Source organism: Phaenicophaeus curvirostris, chromosome 8 (assembly GCF_032191515.1).
Source record: "Phaenicophaeus curvirostris isolate KB17595 chromosome 8, BPBGC_Pcur_1.0, whole genome shotgun sequence".
In the NCBI taxonomy this organism is placed as follows: Eukaryota; Metazoa; Chordata; class Aves; order Cuculiformes; family Cuculidae; genus Phaenicophaeus; species Phaenicophaeus curvirostris.
The window spans coordinates 18050579-18073749 of NC_091399.1; the positions used below are offsets into that span (position 1 = coordinate 18050579).

At 43.5% G+C, this 23171-nt stretch overlaps 1 protein-coding gene across 3 annotated transcripts in view; it reads right to left on the reverse strand.

Moving 5' to 3' along the window:
• Window positions 1-23171, reverse strand: part of COP1 (COP1 E3 ubiquitin ligase) — a 134205-nt gene that overhangs the window by 58807 nt on the left and 52227 nt on the right. For all 3 annotated transcript variants that reach the window (XM_069862616.1, XM_069862615.1, XM_069862617.1), the window contains exons 12-15: window positions 18300-18443; window positions 9280-9388; window positions 7454-7535; window positions 518-634 (exon numbers count right to left, since the gene is read on the reverse strand). In XM_069862616.1, coding sequence (XP_069718717.1) covers window positions 518-634; window positions 7454-7535; window positions 9280-9388; window positions 18300-18443 — 452 coding nt within the window. The remainder of the gene's footprint in view (window positions 1-517; window positions 635-7453; window positions 7536-9279; window positions 9389-18299; window positions 18444-23171) is intronic.

Here is a 23171-nt window from a genome sequence, read left to right on the forward strand (position 1 = left end):
ATGAGCCCACCCACAGGGACTGTAGTGGCAGCTATGGGAAACATGCACAGCTACTGTTTTACAGCATGCCTCAGGTAAAACCAGTTAAAATTCCCAGTATGGCTTTGTAGTATTTACAGAGCGATGCTATAAATCAGAAAGAACAACTACCACCGTGTTAACACATTAACTTTGCAGTAAGCCTCTCAAAGCCGAGCTTTGCCCGGTTGCCTTAGTGATCTCAATAAACACGTTAGGTGACTTGTTTTCACCACCTTTTATCTCCCAGAGAGGCAGCCAAATTAAAAAAGTCAGACTGCAGGATGAAGTTGACACTCGGGTATCATGACGTCTTCAGGGTGACTGCACACTTAAAATGCCTCTTATTAAGACTTTTCAACTGCAAAGACACCTCAGTTCTGGGCGCAGCAGCCAACATCCCCTCTTTGGGGAGGAATAAGAAACAAAAGAAGGAAGGACAGAAGAAAGGAAGGAAGGAAGAAACAGTATCTGTTTGCCCAAACCCCCTTTTACCTACCTGCACAGCCAAAAGCTAGGTGATACCTAGACGAGGGGCTGAATTTGACACAACACACGTTGGCCTTGGCCTCGATGCTTGCTACTGAGTTGTCCAAGTTGGTAGACCACAGCTTCACTAGAGAAAACAGAAAAAGAAAAACTAGTGAACAAAAAAAAACAACAACAAAAAAATCAACCTCCTCTGAAAGGCATAACATCCAGCTACTTCATAAGTGGGATTCTGAAAAGCCTCAGATGTCAAAATGTTAGTGATTATAAAGGGTTGGTTGTTGCTGATGGCTGGCAAGCTTGAGAACATTCTCAAGTGCACACCACAAATATTCTGCCCACCTCCATGCTCACAGGAGATACTGAAATTCCACATCTTGCACAGCTGAGAACATCAGAGCAGAGACTAACCACACATTAGAATCTCAGCATTTAAGGCTATTGAACTGCAAATTCATATGAACAAGAGCAGGAAGGCTTGCCTCCTTTCTGTTCCTTTACCCATAGGTGGGACACAAGAACTCCATGCTCTGCGGCAGAATTGCTTTGTACAGAATAAATACACCTAATTGTACGCTTGAGCACAATGAGTGAGAACAACTTCTTTTATTCCTGAGAAGCTGGCACAAACAGGAAAGAAATCAGTCTGCTGGCTTCCTATGATGATATATTTCCTTGGCACAAGGAACTCTGCTGTTCTACGAGACTACAGTGTGAACATTAAGCTTCATGGTACAGAATGAGCTCTTCCCCGAGTACTCATGTCAGTGCTTCACAGGACAACCAACAGAAAACACCAGTGGCCTTTCAAATGAAGCCTTCCCCACCCTCCGCAAAAACTTCAAGTACCATTTAACCTTAAAGATGCAGAGCGCCGGGTGCTGCCCACGTAGCCAACTTCACTATTGAAAGGTACAGATGAAACACACTGTTCTTGGTCCAAGTGAAGGAGCAGCACACTGGCATAAAGCCCTGTCGATGCCTACAAAGCTGACTTAAGTCTTAAATGCTCTCCCTTCCCTTGATGAGTGGTTGTGCTGCACTCGTATCGCGATTAGTGTGCTGAGGCAGGAAGCAGAGCAAGCTGAAGCCAACGTTTGAATGCGCAGGAGCTGCATGAAAGCTTAATCCCCTAACCAGCTGCTATGAGCTGCCTGGGCTGCCGAATTCAGATCTGTGGCCAACAGGTCCTCTGCTGTCTACCTACAGGAAGCTCCCTTTGGAGATGAAGTGAGCAAACATGGGAAGAGAACAGGAATTTTGATACCCACTGTGGTCTATAAATGAAGCAATGAATGGTCTTCTGGTGTCATATCACCTCTTGGTCAATCTTTCTCAGGAGCCTTGATAAAGCAGCCAGGCTTGCACATGAACTACTCAAGGATGTTTTAGATGGTCAAGGAAAAGGAGGAACACTGGTAAAAAAGTGCACCTACTTTTTAACAGTATGGAAAGCAACAAAAAGCAATGAGATTGCACTATTTCTGACCATACCTAGGAGAACTGCGTCAAGGATGAAGGAAACACATGACTGCGCAGAGCTCACTAAGGAATCATTTTAAATACAACACTGTGTGAGTATCCGACAGCTGCCTGGAACCATTATAAAGCAGCACATGTATAAAAGAAATACAAATACACTGATGCATACCGTACTTGCATATAAGCATTACGTAGAATTCAGTGAAAACAGCACCCACCTTAGTGCTGGTTTTCAGAAATAAAATCCATTCTCATTTCCCACAGCTCCAACACTCATCCTAGCTACATTTCTGAATGAAACCAGCAGCTTTGTGACTGTGGCTTAAGGTGTTCCTTTCTCCCCAGTGACACTGGATGATGTCCCTCCTCCAGCGTGTTTTGTGTTTGGGGGCAGGGAGGGAAACGGAGCCAGAAAAGCCAGTTTTGCAGAACAATAAAAATTAGCAAATTGCTTTAAAGAACAGACACCTAGAAATGTACAGTCTAAGTTGTAGTAGCAGTAGACAGCGTCAAGTTTATGGATGAGACTGTATAGGAAGCAAATAATACCACAATTACTAGAGGACACTGCTGGCAGACAACGCTGCCTCAACTCGAGCTGTGCGGGGAGGTTAGACGATCTCACAGTTCAGAGCAATGTTCTGCCCAAATTTAGTACTAAAACCACAGAGGCTTGTCTTGAGGCCTTCCAACCAGGTATAGATATTTCAAGTCGCATCCAAAGCGGCCAAGCCTCTCCTTGACACCACCTCTAAAACAAATGGCCATCTGGTCTCAGTTTTGCAGCAAAAGCTAATTGAGGGCTCCATTTCAACTTGGCTCCTTCTTTCATTCCAGTTTTCAGGTCATAAGCGGAGCCATTTAATCTGGTAAAGAGTCAACCTGCGTGTTCAAAGCCATCATAATATTCATTACAACTGACAGACAGAGATTAGAGCCTGCAATTTCTGTGATCTAACTGCTGTGGGATACGCTGGGCTCCAATTATATCTTAGTCAGTGCCATAAAAAAGGATATATGCGACATATAACAACACGTAATGAAACATGTCAAGTTGTACCTGGAACTGCCCATTATTTTTTAAAAAGAACTGACAGGTTAATAAAGCATAATTCATAAGGGTAGAGTTTATCTGCTGTAGCTTTCAGCAATTTTACTGAGGTCGAGGCAGTAATTATACAACATACAGATGTCTGGATAACACCTAGAATTGTGTTGATGAGACAGGCAACCATCCGAGATTGACTATTTCTAAAACACATGTTCTTAAAGCATATGTTTCCTAATTTTGCAGCTGTGGAGAGACATCTCTATGTGGCCTCAAACTGTGGCCAGCAGTAGGGAAGTGATCTTGCCCCTGTATTCAGTGCTGGTGAGATCGTACCTCAAATCTTGGCTTCAGTTTTGGGCCCCTCAGTACAAGAAGGGCATCGAGTTGCTGGAGCACGTCCAGAAGAGGGCAAGTCTTAAGAGGAGCATCTGAGGGAACTGGGACTTCTTAGCCTGGAGAAAAGAAGGCTGAGGGGAGAACTTTAAACTTTAGGGCCTTTACAAGATACTTTTTATTTGGTTGGAGCTTTAAACCAAATGTGCAGGTTTATAAATTAATTCTCTATACCTCAGTTCCCTGTCTAAACACTGAGAAAAAGAGGCAGACGCCGGTAGTGCAATAGCTGAAGGTGTTGATGCACACAATTGTAGACTGATAGGAAGGATATTCCATCCAGCCTGTCATTCTTGAAACTCTTATCTCATCGTCTGAGGGACAGACTGCTCCTACTCTGAGAAAGCTGTAAACCAGGAATACGATACTGCTACCAGAAAAGTCATTTGCACAGATTTGAGGGAAGAAGGGAAGCTGCTTCCCTAGGGAAGAAGGAAGCTGCTGAATTGTCCTGCTAGGCAAAATTTTTGATGCGCTGCCTTGTGCGGGTCAGGATGATGTAAACTCATGGCTGTTAGCAGACGATGACTGCAGGGTACTCCTCCTTCCCGAAGACACAGCCAGGCAGATATTTTGGTTGGTATTTTAACTAGCAACATGTCCTTGACCTTTCAAGGTATTCCCAATTGAATCCAACGACCTCCAGGAAATTATTGAACTTCTTTTAGTCAGGAAAAATGAGCAAACTGAAAGTTCAACCTGATATTTCAGGAGCAATAAACACATATACTTCCAGTGCAAGTCAGCAGAAGCTGAAGGAGCTGAGTATCACTGAAAAGAACGACCCAAACAATACTCTGGAAGTCCTCAACGAAGCTGGGGGGCAAACTCTGATGTGCAGTTCTCAGTTTAGTTTCCCCTCTAAAAGACTAGCCTCTTTTCTATGAAGCCAACCCTAAAAATCTACTTTGTCCCACTGAATTCAGGGACACTACAGAAAACAGCTTTAGGGTTCACAGCCAAGGCCTTCCTTACCAAGGCTGCATGGAAATCATTCTCCTTATGCGTAATGAAACATTTTCACCCATAGACACTCAACCTTATCATCACCGTTAACGAGTCTGAGACTGTCAAAACTCTCTCTAACACAGAAGGCTACCCTTGTGCCTCTCCTTCTCTGCCTGTCCCTCCGGAAGGGTCTGTAGCCTTCCAGAGCAGCACTCCAGTTATGCGAGTTGTCTCACCACGTTTCCATGAGAGCAATTATATCACAGCCCTCCTGCCTTAAAATAACTTCTAGCTCCTCTAAAAAAATCACCCTTTCTTACTCACATGACCATCATAGCTCCAGCCGTTATTATGTGCATAAAAAGAACTGAAATTAAGACTCTGCCTCTTCCCCAGGCTGCCTGCAGTATAAGTAAACACTTCTATTTTGCTCACTGCTGTCTCTTTGGGTCCCCACAGAGATACGCAGCTACCTTTGTCCCTCTAAATGGGAAGGGCATGACAGCAGTAGATAAAAGCAAGCTTTTCATACACACAGTAGTTACTTCAAGTATAATACTGACTTTATGCTCTCATTATCCACTATTAAAGTAGAAAGATCTTCCACAAATAAGCATCCTGGATTATCTTCATCTAACAAGGATAATGCAGAACCCGAGGCCCAAGGATGCTGTTCCTAATTGCAGCATCATCATTTTATCCCTATTAGTGCTCCATCCGTTAGCACCTCCTCTGCTGCACCTGAGCCCAGGCAGAGACAGTCGGGAAGCATCGATGGTAGGATTTTTCATCCAAGAGCTCCTTCCCCCATACACGTCTGCTGAGCATACCAAGTGCCTTAAAAATTAGCTTCCAGCTTGAAAAGACCGAGGTGAGACAGGTGGATACGCAGGCAAGCGGGAAGAACCGGGTAAGCTGTCACTTTTTTGCTGGCTTGTCCTGATCACTTGACAGGAAAACGTTGCAGCTGTGCTTTCCAGGGAAGCACGGTGATATTAGCTCTAGTTACACACCAAGATCTGCCTGCACTGAGATTTCTTATTAGAAAGCACAGGGCGGCCTCACACGTGCAGAGTAGTAAAAGAGGACAGGAAGGGTACGGAGAACTTGGATTTGCCACCAGATGCTGTGCCTGGCCAGACGTGTTATAAGCTGGCCAGAACTCAAACTGCTGAACAAAAGCAGAAAGACAAAAACTTAAGTCACCTAGGTTCGACTTAAGAAAACTCATCATAGGTGTCACCTTTTCCTCGTGTTTAACCCTTTCCATGTGATCACTGAAGTGGAAGTGGACACGAGAACATTAACTTGGACTTTTACTACTGTTGCTCTGTCCCTTAAGACTCCTACGAGCTGTGCTTATTTCAGCTACTTTCCCACAGAACTCTGTCTTGTTACGTGTACAAACCACAGACAAACCATGGTAGAAGCAAAGAACAAAGATGTACCAGCCCAGATTTATTTACCAAAATCCCACTACACCTTCAAAAGACCTCTCTGAATTGAAATGCATGGTATGTACATCTGCTGACTTTATTACAATAATTTTAAGTAAACACTACGCTTTTAGAAACGATTACTGAAGAAGTGAGGTGTTAAACTAGAGATGGGAGCCCTGCTCGCAGCTGGCTTTGCAAAACCAGACAATTTGTTAACATGCTAATAAATGCATGTCTACCTGGCAGATAAGCTTTTTCAAATGCATAGCATGAGTGGAGAGCAGCGTGATGAAGAGGTTGATATTTTACAAGGTGAATGCTCGCTACTGCTGCATTTAAGCACACGGAAAACAGTCTTGACTTCCACCAAAAAGGGTGCGTGGGGGGAAAGGTATCAAAAACATTTAAAACCCACCTTAAATATAAAATAATCATTAAAGCTGGATTTTGTAAATTGAATTAGCAGCTACATTAAGAGTGCCGAATGCAATTGAGGAACACTAGTACAGCTTTCTTTTGAAATGGAATTTAAAAGCATTTTCAAGGGGAGAGCAGCTTGCAAGGTTTAATGTTTATGAAAAATTAATTTATCATTTCAAAGCAAACGATGAAGAGCTCTGTCCAGAGCTATATCAGCCCATCTCAGGGAGTTGATCTCCACCAACTATGAAAGGAACGCTAAAGCTTTTGCTGCTTTATAACTCTAATTTAATGTTGTAAATATATATTACAGATAAAATTTTGTTTGTAAGGCATGAGGAACACTACATATCCCTTTCTTTTGAAGGTTCCTATTTCTTTTAAGGAGAGGAACATAATTTCTTCACTGAAAGTGTTCTCAGGTAATGGCAGAGGATGCCCAGGGACGTGGTCGAGTCCCCATCCCTGCAGGGGTTTAAAAGACAGGTGGATGAAGTGCTCATGGATCTCCCTTAGTAGTGAACAGGGACAGTTGGACTCTATGATCTCAAAGATCTTTTCCAATCCAGCGATTCTATGATTCTACGATTTTTCTACCAGTATGATAGGAAAAGGCTTGTCTTAATGGTTCTCCAAAAGCCCTTTGTCAAATGGACCCTGGAGTGTGGAAAGCTGAGAGTTGCTCCCGACATTCTCACTCAACACACCATGCGACTCTTAAGCTCCGAGAAACACATGAAAGTGGAAAGCTTCTCAGTGTGCACAGCCTTTAACATTCAGAACTACAGAGAAGGCTGCAGCAGGCATTTTTAACTTCTGTTTTTCCCCAACAATCTCATTTTTGAAATATAAATACATGCTGTTCTTTTGAAAGGCCCCAAGGCCTTAACTCCACAAGCTTAACTGATGCTAAAACACATTTTGCTTTGTTTAGTGTCCTGGAAAATGCCAGCTACAGAGTATAACACCCAAAAAAATGTGAACACTGCACCAAAAACTCTGAATTCAAACACAGCCTTTCTTTCTCTAAGATCTGAACAGTTCAGTAAATATATTTCCACATTACCATTATGTCGCTCTAGTTGACTGTTGAAGTCAACTAAAATATTGAAGGCAGCTGAGGAATCAGCTACGTGAAATATCACATTTTTGTTCCTCAGAGGCAATACACAAAGTGCAAACCTTCTGCACAGAAACTGAAAAAGAATAATACCTTTGGCATCATCAGAGCCTGAAGCCAAGAGCTTTGGGTCCATCAAGTTAAAGTCAACACTCCAGCACCTTTTCTCATGCTCCTGTTTAGAGAAACAAGAAAAATATTGCAAGGTAGTGAACTATAATCTGATAAAAGACAGAAGAAAAAAGACACGCTGTTTGATATAAATTGTCAGGAGAGTCCTGGACAGAGAAGCTTACTGTGTTTAGCAGTTTCTCAAAAAATATCTTCTCTCGCAATCAGACCAATGCTTGTAGTATGCTAGGCATGACATAAGAACAGAAAACGGCAGAACAGCAACTTTACAAACTAAAATGGATTTTTTTTTTTACTTGAAAAAAAAAAAAGTATTTCAGGAAATATACATTAAAGATCTGGTTTTGCAGCATGGTTTGACTGGCTGTGGTTCCACCACGTGCTGCTTTTTCATTCTAGTAGATCACAGTTTTATCTCCCAATACCAATCAGATGGCTGTTCGAAGCCATTTCAAACATCTCCTCTCTGAAATTCCAGGACTCCTCACCTTCCTACTGAGTTATTAAACAAAACTCCTGGTTTCTAATCCCATGTTTTTCCACTAAAATATTCTTTCAGGAATGCACACTCTCCCCCAAAACACAGAAAAGCTCTATCCGCTATGCTGGCACATCCCACAGGGAAGCAAAACACTGCATTGAATGAGACGTGGAATTCAGTGAAATTCTTTGTTTAAAGCTTTCATACAGGCTTGCAAGATGAGGACATGAAAAGCTCGCCAGGATAAAGTCACTAAAGGCTTTCTAATACATGTGAAGCAGATGTCAGCACGCATGCCTCTATGCAAATCCACATAAAAAATTAAAGTAATCTGATAGGAAGCAAAATGAGTTTGTTTTAACACAAGCAACAGCTGCTACTCCCCAGGTTCATTATTCAGCCTCATAAAGAAATGCAAAATATATTTGAGAGGTAGACAGACAGGATTTATTTTGTCCAGTATGATTTCTTTTTAATTGAGATATGTAAAGGATTAGTGAAAGCAAGCAGTATAAAATGACCAAAACGCAATGAAAAAGTAAACGAGGGCTTAAACAGGAATTAGAACTTAGGTTGAGCTGTCAATAAGGGGGAGTTGAATGCTGGTCTGCAGTTTATTCGTTATCACTGACCAGTTTCAATGAACTATGCTACCTTCCCAACAGCCTGTAGCACTTCCAGCCTCTCCCTAAACAGACAACCTTCTCTTCCAACCTCCTTGTTCTGATCACAAGTCTCTCACAATCTATTATACAGAAACACGATGTTGAAATTGCATGAAGAGAAAATACCAGAAAGTTCTCCTAAAGCAGCTCTTGCTGCTGAGCTCAGCCCACTTGGACGCATATGCTGCTCTGCCGAGCGCAGGACTCTGTCAGGAAGGGTTCTGCCTACTGCTCTGCTCTCCCAGCCTCGCCACTTAAAAGTCTGCATTTCGCTCTTCTGCTTTATGAGCACCTGCAGCAGCAATCACGGCAGCAGGATTTTACAAGAGGCTTTTGACAAAGACTGAAGTGGAACAAGCTTGGAGAGACACAAGCAACTTCCAGGAACTAATTTCTCCCTGCGCAGATTCCCTACCTGAAAGCAGCAGCACGAAACCGTCAACTGACTCATGACTGGGACAAGAAGATATAGCTGCCTCCCTTGGAGGACTGCAGCTCAATAAAGCTGTGCGGACAAGACACATTTACCATCCGTTTCACCCTGTGGAACATAAAAATCTATTGCTGGGCTAGAAGCAACATCTCAGGCTGAGTACCGCTCCCCCGGTGTAGTCAAGTGTGGTTCACTGGTTGCATGTTACCTGGTAGACCTTGGATCTTTGTCCCGTGAATCCATCCCACAGGATGACGGTGCCTTCATAGTCGCTGCTGGCTAGCAGGTTCTTGTGGTAACTACTCCAGCTGATACAGCTTCAAAAGAAAAAGAGCCTTGGTCAGCTTAAAATAAATCGTACCTTAGAACACAGAAATCACTCTTGCAATCTGTCAGGCAATTAGTGTCTTCACAAAGCACGCAGCATTCGATCACACCACCTCACTGAAACTCTTGGGAAAGGGAAAAACCAAACCCCATCAGAAAGATAACAAACCTTCTCCCACAAGCTAACCAGCATTGTTGGCTTAAGTGATGCTGCCCCCCTCAATACGAAGCACTAAGGCTTGAGATTCTTTTTTTTAACTTATTCACCTCTAATACTGCGATTGCTTTGCTTTTTGAATTCCACACAAATTCTCACCGAGAGCTCAGGGTTTGACTTCTCAGCCTCCTGCCTACAGCTCCTCCTACTATTATTACCGTAAAGACAACTACTTACCCAACAGAAGGTATATATGTAAGATGCAGAGCTGCACAGACAGTAAATGAACCTCTCCCCTACCACACATTTAACATTCCATACCTATATGTATAAATCATACAATCCCTAGGTTGGAAAAGACCTTTGAGATCAAGTCCAAGTGTACTTGTCCGCTACGGAAGTTGGACTTCTGAGAAACTACTTCCAGCTTTCTGCAGATGAGGAAAGACACCCTTCCCCCCCTTCCTATCTAGAAGAAAACAGCAGTTTGTTTGCTAAGGGCAGTTTAGGAGATGGTTCTGATCAAGAGAACTGCAAAATACAATGCATGGGTTTTTATTTTAAACTGAATTAAGTGGCCTTGCAAAACTAAATGATAATTCCACTGCCAAACTCTAACCATCAGCAGACAAAACAAGAGCAGTGACGCTGCCAAGGCACACTCGTAGCGCTCTGGCACTAAGCCTCCACTCTGACTCCCAAAAAATGTGACAGAGGTAAGAAAACTGGTAATGCTTGTTCCCCAATTTTTGTGCCATCTGGCACAAAAGCACACCAGTTGGTATCAAGTGTGATGTGTGTAGCAGAAGCTGAACTGACAGATCCGATTCGTGAAGGTCAACAAACAGCTCTGACGCAGTTAACTAGATTAGGGAAGCCTGGGGGCCAACTTTTAACCAACAAGATAAACTATAAGTCCACGATTCTGTAACTTTTTAGTATTGCTTTGATCAGTGTGTTTAAATGTTTAAATACGATGTAGGTACATGGAATCACTTAGGATTATCATACCTTGGCAAATTCTTGGTTCCACTATACATTTACATCCTGTTTTCCTTAGGAACACAGCATTTACACACAGAAAGAGAAAAAACCTTTTCCCTTTTAAGGTAGTTAAATAAAACCACTCTTTGTTCAATTAGCTAAATAACAGCAAGCACAGCTGGTGTTCTGCTCCAGACCACAGTCCAACTGAACTCACTAGGGTGAGTTTTATAACTATAGAGGGACTACGCACACCAGCCACTAGTCCAAGCTCACCACTATTTGGCTGCACAGAACCAACAACCTTATCTGAGGCTCTGGAGCAGCCAAATAATGGGAGGCAAGAAACTCAACTGGTTCTAAAAACAGATTTGAAGAAATACAGGAAGGAATAACATGCTGTCGGTGCTTGTGTCAGCAGGAAACTTCAGAGGCATCCAAAAGACTTCCAGCTCTGATTTCAGAAATGAGACACAGTTGTCCAATGGCAGCAGCTTTTTCCAAGCCTCTCACCACCGCTTGGAGAAAACATCCAAGACGTTTCTTCCTCAGTGGATCATCGGGAGCTTTCCTTAGGATGGCCAATACAAAGGGATATTTGATATCACTGCTTTCAACCTATCAAACTTTACTTCCTGCACGCACCCCTACCGATAGCCTGTTCACACATTTGCACATTACTTTCATATAACAGCATCTCTTGGCTTTAAAAATTTGCATTCAGAAACCGAATAAGTTTTATTTACCCAAAATTCATCTTTAACCACCTGCTGCTAAGAGGATGGTTGAGGCGATACAGCTCAGGTAATGCTTTCCCTGGTTTCACCGCTTCCACCTACGTAATTAATTAGAAAATGACAGTGTCCTCAACCCTTGTAGGCACAAGGACTCTCCACAAATGTATCAAGGAGCTATCACTACACCAGCTCCACTGCCATTAGATACCCACACAGAAAAGCAGGTCTTGACAAGCTATGATTCACTAGAAGCCTCATTCGGTGAGGCTTAAGTGGCTCCCTGAGGACCAAATGAAGCTGGCAGGAGATGCCCACTAGGACTGCGAGGTGAAGGTTGAAGCAGTCCAGAGATAACCATGTCTGACGTCTGGAGTCATATTTCCAGGCAAAGCAGTCACTGATGGAGGCAAAAGCAGTTCAGAGCCCTAGAGCTACAACCCAGGGAAGCTCTGGATTGGGAGCAGCCTCCAGCTAATGGCAGGAGGGTAGACACTGCACTAGATATTTATTTGCTCAGACCTGTGCTATCTGATCTCCACTTAAGTCAGGGCTTCAAGAAGCTTAAGGAAAAGAAAGTTATCTGTAAGTTTAGCCGTCACACAAAAGCAGGAAGAATACAGAACAGGGCCAAATCTTAGAGAAGGCAGTCTTCTATCTCAACAGCTCTGAGAGTATGTCTGGCAGCATAAGCATGCAGAGAGAGTCCTAGAGAAAGGCAGACACGCTGGTGCCACCCTGGCTGGTTAGAGGATGGATGCTCTATGCCAGGGGAGCACGAGATCCACATCCGACTGGCAGAAGAGGGATGGGCATTGCAAGGTGAACTGTGAAGAGAATAATCACGTAACCGTATCTTGTCAAAAAAGAAATCAACCCAGACAATGAAAAGTAGGAATCATCACGCAGGCAGAAAAATATAAAGGACAGAGTTTAACAGTGCTGCTTGAGATGTGATAGATTTGAGGATATAAGAAGTGTCAGGTTTGTATGGAGAAGTAATATTTTATTGGATCAATCAATATAGGTGGAGAACGTGAAGAGCTTCTGTGCCCAAAAGCACGTCCACTAGGTCTGGCACAATGTCGATCAAGCTAAGCATTCTGTCCCACTGAAATGAGATGGTGTTAACAAGGGGTTAAGACCCACTTGGAAAGCAGTTGTAGACAGACTGAGAGAGGAAAACAGGAACTGACAGGTGAAAAATGTTTAGGGATTTGCAGCCACTAAGTGGCTCAATTAACACCTTTTAAGTGACACACACCATAAATCTTTCATTTTTAAGGAATATGATTAAAGGATCATAATAAGACAAACCCAATCCTGTTCCAGCGTTCTGCCTTAATTCTCCCCTCATCACCACCCAACTCTCTTAACAAATCTGAAACTAGAGCCTTTTCCTTAAGGTTACAACACTTGAGCTCCTCTATACCTTAAATCCTCAAAAGTAACCTTCTGTAGAGCACAGTTCACGGCTGGATCAGATGTTGGGGAACTCCCTCTCCAGGCAGAGGATGCTTTTTACCACGGGCTGATGGCCTTTGGTTGTATTCTCTGGCATCTGTGATAATAGAGTCCTGAAAGAAGTCTGTCCTGAAGCTGGGACATTACTACGTTTCTCTTCCTTGGGCCTTTCCTGAGACCCACAAAGGGTTGAGAAACCATTGCCACATTCCTCTCAGGGGAAGCATTGATCTTTTTTCCACCCCCAACACCAGAAATTTTGTTGAAACTTCAAAGGCACCTACTTTTTCAGGCTCCCTTGAGATGTTATCACGGGTAGCAAACTGAATAACAGACTCAAAAATGCATGAGGGAGCAAGCTGGAGAAGGGGAAAGGAAAGGGCAAAGATGAGACAGACCAAAAATGCAGCTGAAACAGGTTAAGCATCGAAACCCCACAAATACATAAAAATAACCTTTTTTAGACAAGCTTTAGACGGCCTGAAGTCACATCGAGGGAGAAACTGAAATGTGGAGGCTATTAGATATGATACAGAGAAATAGCTACCTAAGGCTAAGATAATGCATAATTCAGCACTGGATTAAAAAGAGTTGTGTGAGGCCATCTTTTATTTTAAATAGTAGCAGCTGTATTTTTTCAGTTTCTGCTTTGTTCTTTAATCCAGAAACAGGGTGGTAGTTACACCCCAGAGGTTTACCTTGCCGTAAGTTGTGATAGCTTTCCGTCCTAGGAGCTCAGCCTGGAGGAACTCTAGTTGAAAGCTAATCGTTGACCTTAAACACTCTCCTGACCTCAGCATCCGAGCTGGACACACAGAAATCCTGACTCCATAAATATTTATATGCGTCTTTCCATTTATTCAGAGACTCGAGCGGCAGGCTCAGTAAGCTTTGTCAGTAACAGTAATGTTTCTTTTGCGAGCCAGTGTTTTTACGGCTGAAACATCTCAAATCCAGGATCAAGTTACCTGCTGTCAACCGCTCCTCTGGCACTGAGTGTTAAAGCTTTCAATAAGGCACAAACTCCTGTGGTCTGACCCGCTTCCGAGTGCCAAGTGCTTTGGATCCAGTGTATTACTGGGAGTCAAACTGGTGCCCAGCAGCTTTACAACAGAAATGTTTTTAAGGGAGTGATCTATTAGTGCATGTAAATGACACCACTGAGCAAACACTTGAAGGAGGTACAGGATTACATTCCCATTATGGATGTTTCTTAAAAACTCTTTTTTCTATTCAACCCAAAGAAAACCTATAGTAGGGTTAGGAGATAAATGCGATAAGACGAAGCTTTTTTTTAAAAGCAAAGTGAAGCAGCTACTCTGAAAACTGAAATTAATGCAAGCTGAAGGTATAGATCCTTATAACCTGTTTAGCACGAGACGTTCTCTGCATTATATATAGGGACATCCAACACAGCCACTTACGAGGTTTCTCCAACACAAAGAGAACTCATACCTCTCCAAATAGCAAAGACAAAGATGAAAACCACTGTACGGCAAGTTTTTGCTTAATTTAAACTAAATAGTGAGAACTGGCTGCCATTTTAAAACCCGACAGCAATATGCCCATGAACTGCTATCAGGACAGAGCAATCACGCATTTGATTTACTGACAACAAAAAATGAAAACAATAAAGTACCAGCAGCCTCCTAGAAAAAAAGTCCACCAATCTCTTGGTTTTACGGCAGTTGACTAAACAGATGCAGCTGATTTTTGGAGGTTTGTGGCAACATCTATCACTGAAGTACAGATGCTGCAAACACACAGTGGAGAGCGTGCAGAATACTAAACGTGGATTTCAAAAGCGTGTTTACCTAACCACACTCGCACATCACCTATTGTAGATTAACGAAGCCTAAAGCCAGTTTCTTTTACCTGAAGGCAAGATCTCATTTTTCTCCCCGCCCCCCGCAACCTATGGTAAAACAACAAATCTCCCTCTTGAATAAATCAGAGAAGAGCTATGGCTTGCTGATAGCCGTTCATCCTCTTCTTGCCCTTTCCCACCTCCTCCTGCACGGGAGGAGCTGCAGATCATTGTCTGCCATAGCTAGGGACACGGCAAGTCATAATTAGCTCACAGAGCGCTGTTTATAGCTACTACACAATGGCAGGATTTGTTTTTTGTACTGAAGCTATGAATCTGTAAATGGGATTTTTATGAGGATTTATGTATCATCTTGTGTTTTTCCTGGAAGCTTATGCCACTGTCATTCCCAGGGGACGCGATGCACGTTTACCCAAACCTCAGCACACCAACTTCCTCCTCATTCTTAAAAATAGGGATGAGAAAGCTCGGCAGATGATGAAAAAAAGAATGTATTTAAGAAGCAGGTGGGTGTAAAAGGGGGGCTGGAAAAGAGGAAAAAAAAAAAGACTCAGCTACAGCTGGTATCGGGGCTCTGCTCCAGAAAAGCCTACAATCAATTACTGCTGGCACAAAGCTCAACCTTTCAGCAGGCGCCCAGCTGGCACACAGTGGAGCAGAGCTGGGCTGATGCCAGCCCATCCCGGGCATGGGCTTCCCTTCCCGCAGCTGCTCTGGGCCAGCAGACTCGCTCTTGGCCAGACACAAGTCCTCACAAATGCTGTCACCTGTCTGCTTTTACAAAAGCCTGCTGGAGCTGCTGCTCCTCTAAAAGCTGACTCACCAACATAACCGCTAATGATTTATGTTTCAGCATCATCACCCTGAACAAGGTTAACCAGGATCAATTTAGGGTGAGCTTCTCATGACGGGTGTTTGGAAAGCCAAAGCGCCTGGAGACAGACAACTCTGGTGCCGTGCGAGGATGGAAGGAGCGTTACGAGCTGTGCTGGTGTCACAAGCCAGCAGGAGAGACTTGTCACCACATCCCATCTGCACAGACTGCCCACCTCTCTGCAGAGGAGAGAGGTACCACCCATGTGCCAAGCAGAAACATATCCGATATTGGAAAGGGCACTGGCAGGTAGAAGAAGCCTCTGGGAGAAGCTGCACCTCCACCCTAATTAAGATCAACAGCTTTAAGCCGAGGCTTTTTACAAAAAGCAGGCTCCGCTTGTTTAGGTTTTTCTATTATAATAGAGGCACATTTGCAGCACACTGCAGTGCTCCGTAATGAAATTACAGCCTTCTCCCTCAAGCTATGCCACGTCAGAATAGCGAGTTATTGTGCCGCTCGACACTGCGCTAGCAAGTCCCAGCCCCAGTGACTGGCAGCACAGCTAATGGGAACGGCGAGGATGGCTTTGACTGACAGCCAGCCTTGATGTGTCAAAACCAAAAGCACTCACATGACAAAGGAAGGTTGATGTCATGTGGGGTTGCCAATGGGGAAAAAAATACATTTCTTTGGAGGAATAAGAGGAACTAGGGCGAGGAGTGATGGAAGAGGACCCTGTCCACCTCTGCTGAGGAAGAACGTCAGAGGACAACGCATTAAGCATTGTCACACACACACACATATATATAAAACGTACCACAGAATCACAGGATCCTAGAATGCTTTGGGATGGAAGTGACATTAAAGCCCATCCATTTCCAATCCACTACCATGGGCAGGGACACCTCCCACTGGACCAAGCTGCTCCAAGCCCCATCCAACCTGGTCTCGAACACCCCCAGGGAGGGAGCAGCCACAGCTCCCCGACTTAAACCAAAGAAATGCAGACCACCATGTCAGAAATTCAATTGAAAGAATCTGGCTAATGTAACTTAAAAATCCTAATTCAAAAATTCTGTTAAGGCTCAAAAGTAAATATTACAGGCAATCAAACCGATTCTGTATTATAACAGAACTTTCCATCTCTGAACTTAATTGTTTTTATTTGCTACTTTACATTTTAAAAGCATTAAAGCACCCATGAAAGCGAAAGTAATAAATTCATGTAACATATATGTGCATGAAATTGGAGGGAGAGAGAAGAGATCTTGAGTGAAAATGGTGTCTTGTCTGAAGCACAACGCTGACAAGATTAACATGGGTGAAGGTGCTGATGTTGCTTTCCTAACCAGTGACTGCGGAGAAGGGAGGACAAACAGCTACCTAATACCTGGCAGGATCGTTGGGGTAGATCCCTGCCAAATCTCAAGTAGCAAGTTTGAAAGTACTCTTGAACAGAGAAATATCAAGTACACATTGCTTTCCCTGTCTAATTAAGGCAAAAGTATTAATCAACTGCTAGACGGTTCTGTTTTTCTGCTCTTCTCTCCAGAGTGACAAAATTGAACAATATGAACTCTGCTATGTCTCAGGCAAAAATGCTGAACATTTCACAAGTGCAGCACACCATGAGCTCCACCATCAGTAAGGCTTATCAATGCAAACCCCTCTCGGACTGCTTTTATCCATCTTGAAGGCCAGTCCCAGGGTCAGTTGCATTTACATCTCTTCCTTCATAGAATAGTGTTATGTGGCTCCCGAGAAGAATCAGGGCGAGTGACACAGGAGTGCCTGCTCTATCTTAAGAAACGTGTGTAAACTACAAAGCTAAGTGTGACTTTCATGCCATAAAGTAAGCTTGCAAACATTATTAATCTTGCTGCAGAACCTTTTGGTTTTGTGCGAGCTGGACTGTTACATGAATTTATTACCTACACTTCTGTGGGTGCTTTACTGATTTAAAATGTAAAGTAGCAAATAAAACCAGTTCAGTGATGGAGACTTCTATTATAATACAGAATCAGTTTGATTGTCTGTAATATTTACTTCTGAGCCTTAACAGAATTTTTGAATTAGGATTTTTAAGTTACATTAGTCAGATTCTTTCAACTGAAGTTCTGACATGGTGGTCTGCATTTCTTTGGTTTAAGTCAACAAGTTGTGGCTGCTCCCTCCCTGGAGGTGTTCGAGACCAGGCTGGATGGGGCTTGGAGCAGCCTGGTCAAGCTGGAGGTGTCCCTGCCCATGGTAGTGGATTGGAAATGGATGGGCTTTAAACTCCCTTTTAACCCAAAACATTCTACGATTCTAAGTAACCTAAAAATATACAAAATAAGTTGACAGTGACGATAGCAGCATAGAAGAAAAAAATCAAGCAAGGTCTTTTCCCCAGAGCTTGATATTATGAGGCTGAGCAGCACGGTACTTCAGGCAGAAAATTCACAGGCAGAAGGTGCAAATGAGGCACATTTCCTGAGGACTAGTAGCCTCTCAGCAGCACAGAAAGGATCCAATTGATGAAAAGAAGACAGCATGAAGGAATCAGTGGCTATTATGAAGAACTGGACACAGAAGTTACCTTTAGACAAGCTAAGACTTTACCTGGAGCACGTCCACTACTCTGCTTTTATTCCCCTTTAACTCAGTATGTATTTAACGGCATTTGCAAAACCACAAAAGCAGTTGCTTTTCTTCTCTAGATACGAGGCCTGCTATTACTTTGGATGAGCCTGTCATACACAAATAACAGTGCCTGTGCCACTTGATCCACCCCAGAGTTCAAAGTAAGCTCTCCACCAGCTCCTGCTTACCTCCTTTCCTTTCCCATTCCACGATGGATCAAGAAAGCAAAACAGCTATTGTACGTAAACAAGCAAATGGATAAGGCTCTGAGTTCAAATGCAAAGTCAAAGCCTACCTGATTTTGGAATTACAGGTCATTTCATTCTCAGGGTAGTGAATATCCACCGCATCCTGAATGACTGTACCATACTCATAGACTTTAATCTTCTTTGTCACCCCAGCGATGGCAAAGTAGTCACAGTCTCGGTCGAACTCAATACTGTGGAACAAAAGCACAGGTTGAGAACTGTGTAACACAACGCGTGCACTTAATAGCAGGGCATTTTACCACTTAAACACCTCTGCGTGGCAGAGCCGAGAATCACAATTTGCAGTTAGCAAATAACCCGTTCAGAGCACCTCGGTCAGGTCTGGCACACACTCCAACAGCGCCGAGGTCTTGCTTTCAGGTCCCGTTTTCTAATCCCCTCCAAAACCACCCACATCTCCATTTACTCAAAGGGACTTCTTGTGGTAGCCGAATCTCCCTCCCACAGCCAGGATCTTTGTTCGGATGCTCCAGAGGATTGCCGGTTCAACTCTACCACCCTCATTAGGCCGTACCCAACTGCCAACGCTGACAGCTCGTCCTGGAAACGTGCTTAGCATTCAGCTGTGTGCTCCATGAACAACATGCTAGTGGATGACTGCCTATTCTTTCAGATTCTTGGCTTGCATCCCTTAGCTCCTGCACTCAGCCGCTTGGTGAACTCTTAAGTGTTAATGCAGAGCAAACCGGTATTTGTGGGGAAAAAAACCCTCTAAGTTCCCTGAGTAACAACAGAGGGTTGAAACAAATAAAAGTACTATAAAAACCAGGCACGCTGTGACTTCCACTTAGGGTTGCTCGTGGAAACCAAGGCACCTACTTTCTTGAACTGCAGGGCAAGTTTGTAATAGATATCAATGAAGCTGAAGTAAAAGCAGTCACCTTATAACAAAGTTAAGCCACAAATGAGAAAAGCCTCAGGATGTACATGAAATACATCTGAGAGAAAGGCAGGCAGCAGATTATAAACAGCTCATGTCATTGCTACCTTTGCAGCTTGGAAAGGCTCGAGAGAAATCTATCAGACATCGAGCAGTTGGGGAAGTAAACCTGGTCCCCAGGAGCTCCTGCCTCCTTGCAGCCCCAGCAGGCAGGGCAGGAGGGCTGTGCGACCTCCTTCCAGGGGCACCCACCTCAGCGAGACCAGCGCATCCTCCTCCCAAAATGGGCCTGGGGTAGCATTTGCCCTCAAGTCCCCGGGTTTCTATCATCAGTAACCAGCTCTGCTCAAGCCTCCTAACTAAGCAATCCATCTACAACTATGAAAGGTGTCTTCTGGGGTTCTTCCACTCAGCAATTCATTTCAATCTGTCCTGTCCCTATCCCATTTTTTTTTCCAAGAGGCCAGAGCGTTATGAGCCAAGCAGCAAGTTTGGAATGGCAGTAGAGAAAAATGAGTTTACACTGATTTCACATTGATATAAGCTGAAAAATCCCAAGAGTTCGGGTATTTATGGTACCTTTCTACAATTAGAAAGCATTAAACCAATTATGAGAAGAGAGGGCTCTTTCAGCTTCACCCGTAGCTGTAACACCCAGAGTTTTCTACCCCTCAGCACAGCTGAGGAGTTGAAGGCACTGCAGTGCTTTCAGGGGAAGATAAATTTAAATGCCGACAGAGTTTTCAAGTCCTTGTAAAGGAGATATCATCAAGTTATTTTTAAGCTATGGAGAGAAAGGATTGTTGATATGCAGTCTGATGGTATAAAATAATTCAATAAAACAGCTTGCAACTCGGCCTTTTAACTCTGGCTCCTAAATTTCTCCGAAGCAGCGGCAGGAGATGGTCCCACTCACAATTGCTTGCTTGCTAGAAGAGAAACAAGCCAGTCAGGGCAAGTCTGCAAAATCCCAAGCCTCCGAAAGGCAGAGAATGTTTATGGCTGGGGAATAAAGCAAGGAAGCACACATCTATTTAAATAAAATGGGAGAGGGAATGAAGTCATCTAAGCAGCCAGACTGTTTTCCCCCTGGCCCCAATCTACCCTGGTCTAATCACTTCTTACACAAACAGGACGAAAGCACCGTTCAGGTCAATCTTGTCAGCTCACTCTATTCTATGGAAGGATTTTGTAATCGAAAGCCTCTATAACAATACAATGGATTTACTTGCACCACCATCTTAATTGAACCACTGTCTCAGCTCCTGCGCGCTGCCCTGTGGATTCAGGTAAAGCGCAACTAAACTGATGGCAGCGATTCATCTACCTGGATTCGATTTATACCCTTAGCCTTCTCCCGCTGAAGAAAAAAATAACGTATTACAATGTCTGGTAAAAAGCCAAGTTATTAGAAGAGAACAGAACCTCTCTCACCTGGGGTGGGTTTGCTTCTCTAGCATTAATTCAATTTTTTTTTTCCTAAATGGAGACACGCTGTAGACATAACAAATGAGCATTTCGGTATGTCTATAAAAGTTAACACACCATTAAAAAAATTAATAAAAAGCATCAACAAATGAAATTGATTGTTAGACCTGTAACCTTCAAACAGCATCAAAGACACTGCGGGGAGAGAATGGATGGGGAATAACCCACCACCTGTACAGACACTGGCAAACCCAGCACAGCCAGCCTAACCCACATCTGCGCCTCGGCCTCCAGCACCTCTGCAGAGTCTGCTACAAGTAGCATCCTCACTGTCTGCCAGCTTGCTTTTATTAAGTGATGTATAAAGAATATGAACCATCTAAGCAGCTACTCCTAGCATTTGCAAAGCTCTGCTTCCCCCCGGACTAAGCAGGATTAGGACAAACAGCCCACTTGCATAGCAACAGTTATTTTCATGGTTTTTTCCTTCTAAATACAGTCAGTATTAAGCAAGGCTTATTTGCCTTTAACTAGCTCGATGGTATTCCTGTCACTTACTGCTTGAAGTCTTCGTCCCAATGTAAGCGCTTGCTTGTGCACAACCTTATCTAGATGAAAACGCACAAGAGAACTTAAATTTATTTTGTCAAAAGGCACAACAGGGCCAGCTCTGAAGAACAACAACATTCTGGTTTGTAGATGATGCATTGCCACAAAGTGAATGAGTCATTAGCACAACATAACAAGCAACAGGGTAACAGGAAATAGAATCATAGAGTGGATTGGGCTGGAAGGGACTTTAAAGCCCATCCAGTTCCAACCCCCTGCCACGGGCAGGGACACCTGCCACTGGATCCAGTTGCTCAAAGCCCCATCCAATCTGGCCTTGAACACCTCCAGAGATGGATTAACCACAACTTCTCTGGGCAACCTGGGCCAGGGCCTCCCCACCCTCATTGTGAAGAATTTCTTCCTAACGTCCAACCTAAATTTTCCCCCTTCCAATTTAAAGCCATTCCTTCTCATTCTATCACTCCATGCCCTTGTATAAAGTCCCTCCCCAGCCTTCTTCTAGCCCCCTTCACGTACTGGAAGCTGCTCTAAGCTTTTTCAGAGCCTTCTTTTCCAGGCTGAACAGCCCCAACTCTCTCAGCCTGTCCTCACAGCAGAGGTGTTCCAGCCCTCAGATCATCTTTGTAGCCATCCCTGATGTCAAAGGCCTTAGAGTCAAGAGATGAACCAGCCAGACAACAGCATCCACTCCATATGTGGTGAAAGGCATGAAGCCACCAGTGAGCCAAAGCAACACAGAAAATGTGTGTGCAATGGCTATAAATGTCCAGATAAAATAGGAGCAATGTGTTTTCCTAGCACCATTTTAAGTAGACTTAACATGAGACTGACAGTGAATGTTTTCACCATCTCAGAGGGCAGATAGAGCACCAACTGCCTGTGTGCACCACAACCTTACCTGAGCCCTAGCATGGGGCAACGTCCTTGAGACGGGAGAGTAGTTCAGATGCTATTTTCATTTCTTTAAGGAAGCACGAGAGGTGAGACATATTTTACATCACTGGAACATCCAGTAAAGTTCCCTTTTGGACTAGCAGAGGTCCTTGCTCCTCAAAGATATGCAGGTTAGAAACAATTAGCGATTGCTCCTCTGGTTTATTTTAACCTACTTTTAAACTCCACATTTCTGATGCACAAAGCCATGCTGAAATTTTATATGAAATCTTCTGGGGACACAAAAACTCCTGGATATTTGAAAGATTTATAAACATGCAATAGGATTTACTTATAAGGAACAAATTTAAAGAACACAATTGTTTTGTTCTACTGAAAACAGAAGGGACATCTCCTATTCCCAAGTCACTTTTTTTCCTTGTTCTTAAGTTAATGATGAACCTCCTGTGGAAATATCACAGAGTTGCAAGAAAGTAAACACATTTTCAAGGGTTCTGGTTTCTCTGTTGCTTATCTTTATTTTCAATCTCTGAGATTATGAATCAATTGTTTTATTTTAATGCTAAAATCTACAACCTTGGAGAGCACTTGTAGCTAACAAATGGAATTACAAAATAAATTGCTTCTGAAACACATCTGGAAGCTTGGCTTGATGTTGAGGGCAGACCAGTGGGGAAATAGTAAAGAATGAGTATTTACCAGTTCTGCGGCCGCATAAAGCGTTGCCACATTCGCATCCTGATGGTGTGTGCAGTTGTTCTCCGCATCCCAGAAGGACGCACTGGAGTTAGAGGATGCATACAGATGGGCTGCTAAATTGATTAAAGGAAAGGAGCAGCTGCTTTACCATAAGGGTTACAAACAAGGCGGCAGCAAGGCTGATGCTCAACAAGTCACTCCACACTAGAATTAGGAGGCACTCACCAGAAGATTGATTTGGGACAGATGAGGGCTTCCCCCCTCCCAGTCATACTTTAAAAACCACACACACACATACACATTCTGGGTGCTTACTCTTGCAAGACACGATGGTGGTAGAGTGAACCTGACAACAGCAACCCATGAACAACTGGTCCATATCAGATATTAACAGAAATAGATATGGATATATCCTTTAGCATCC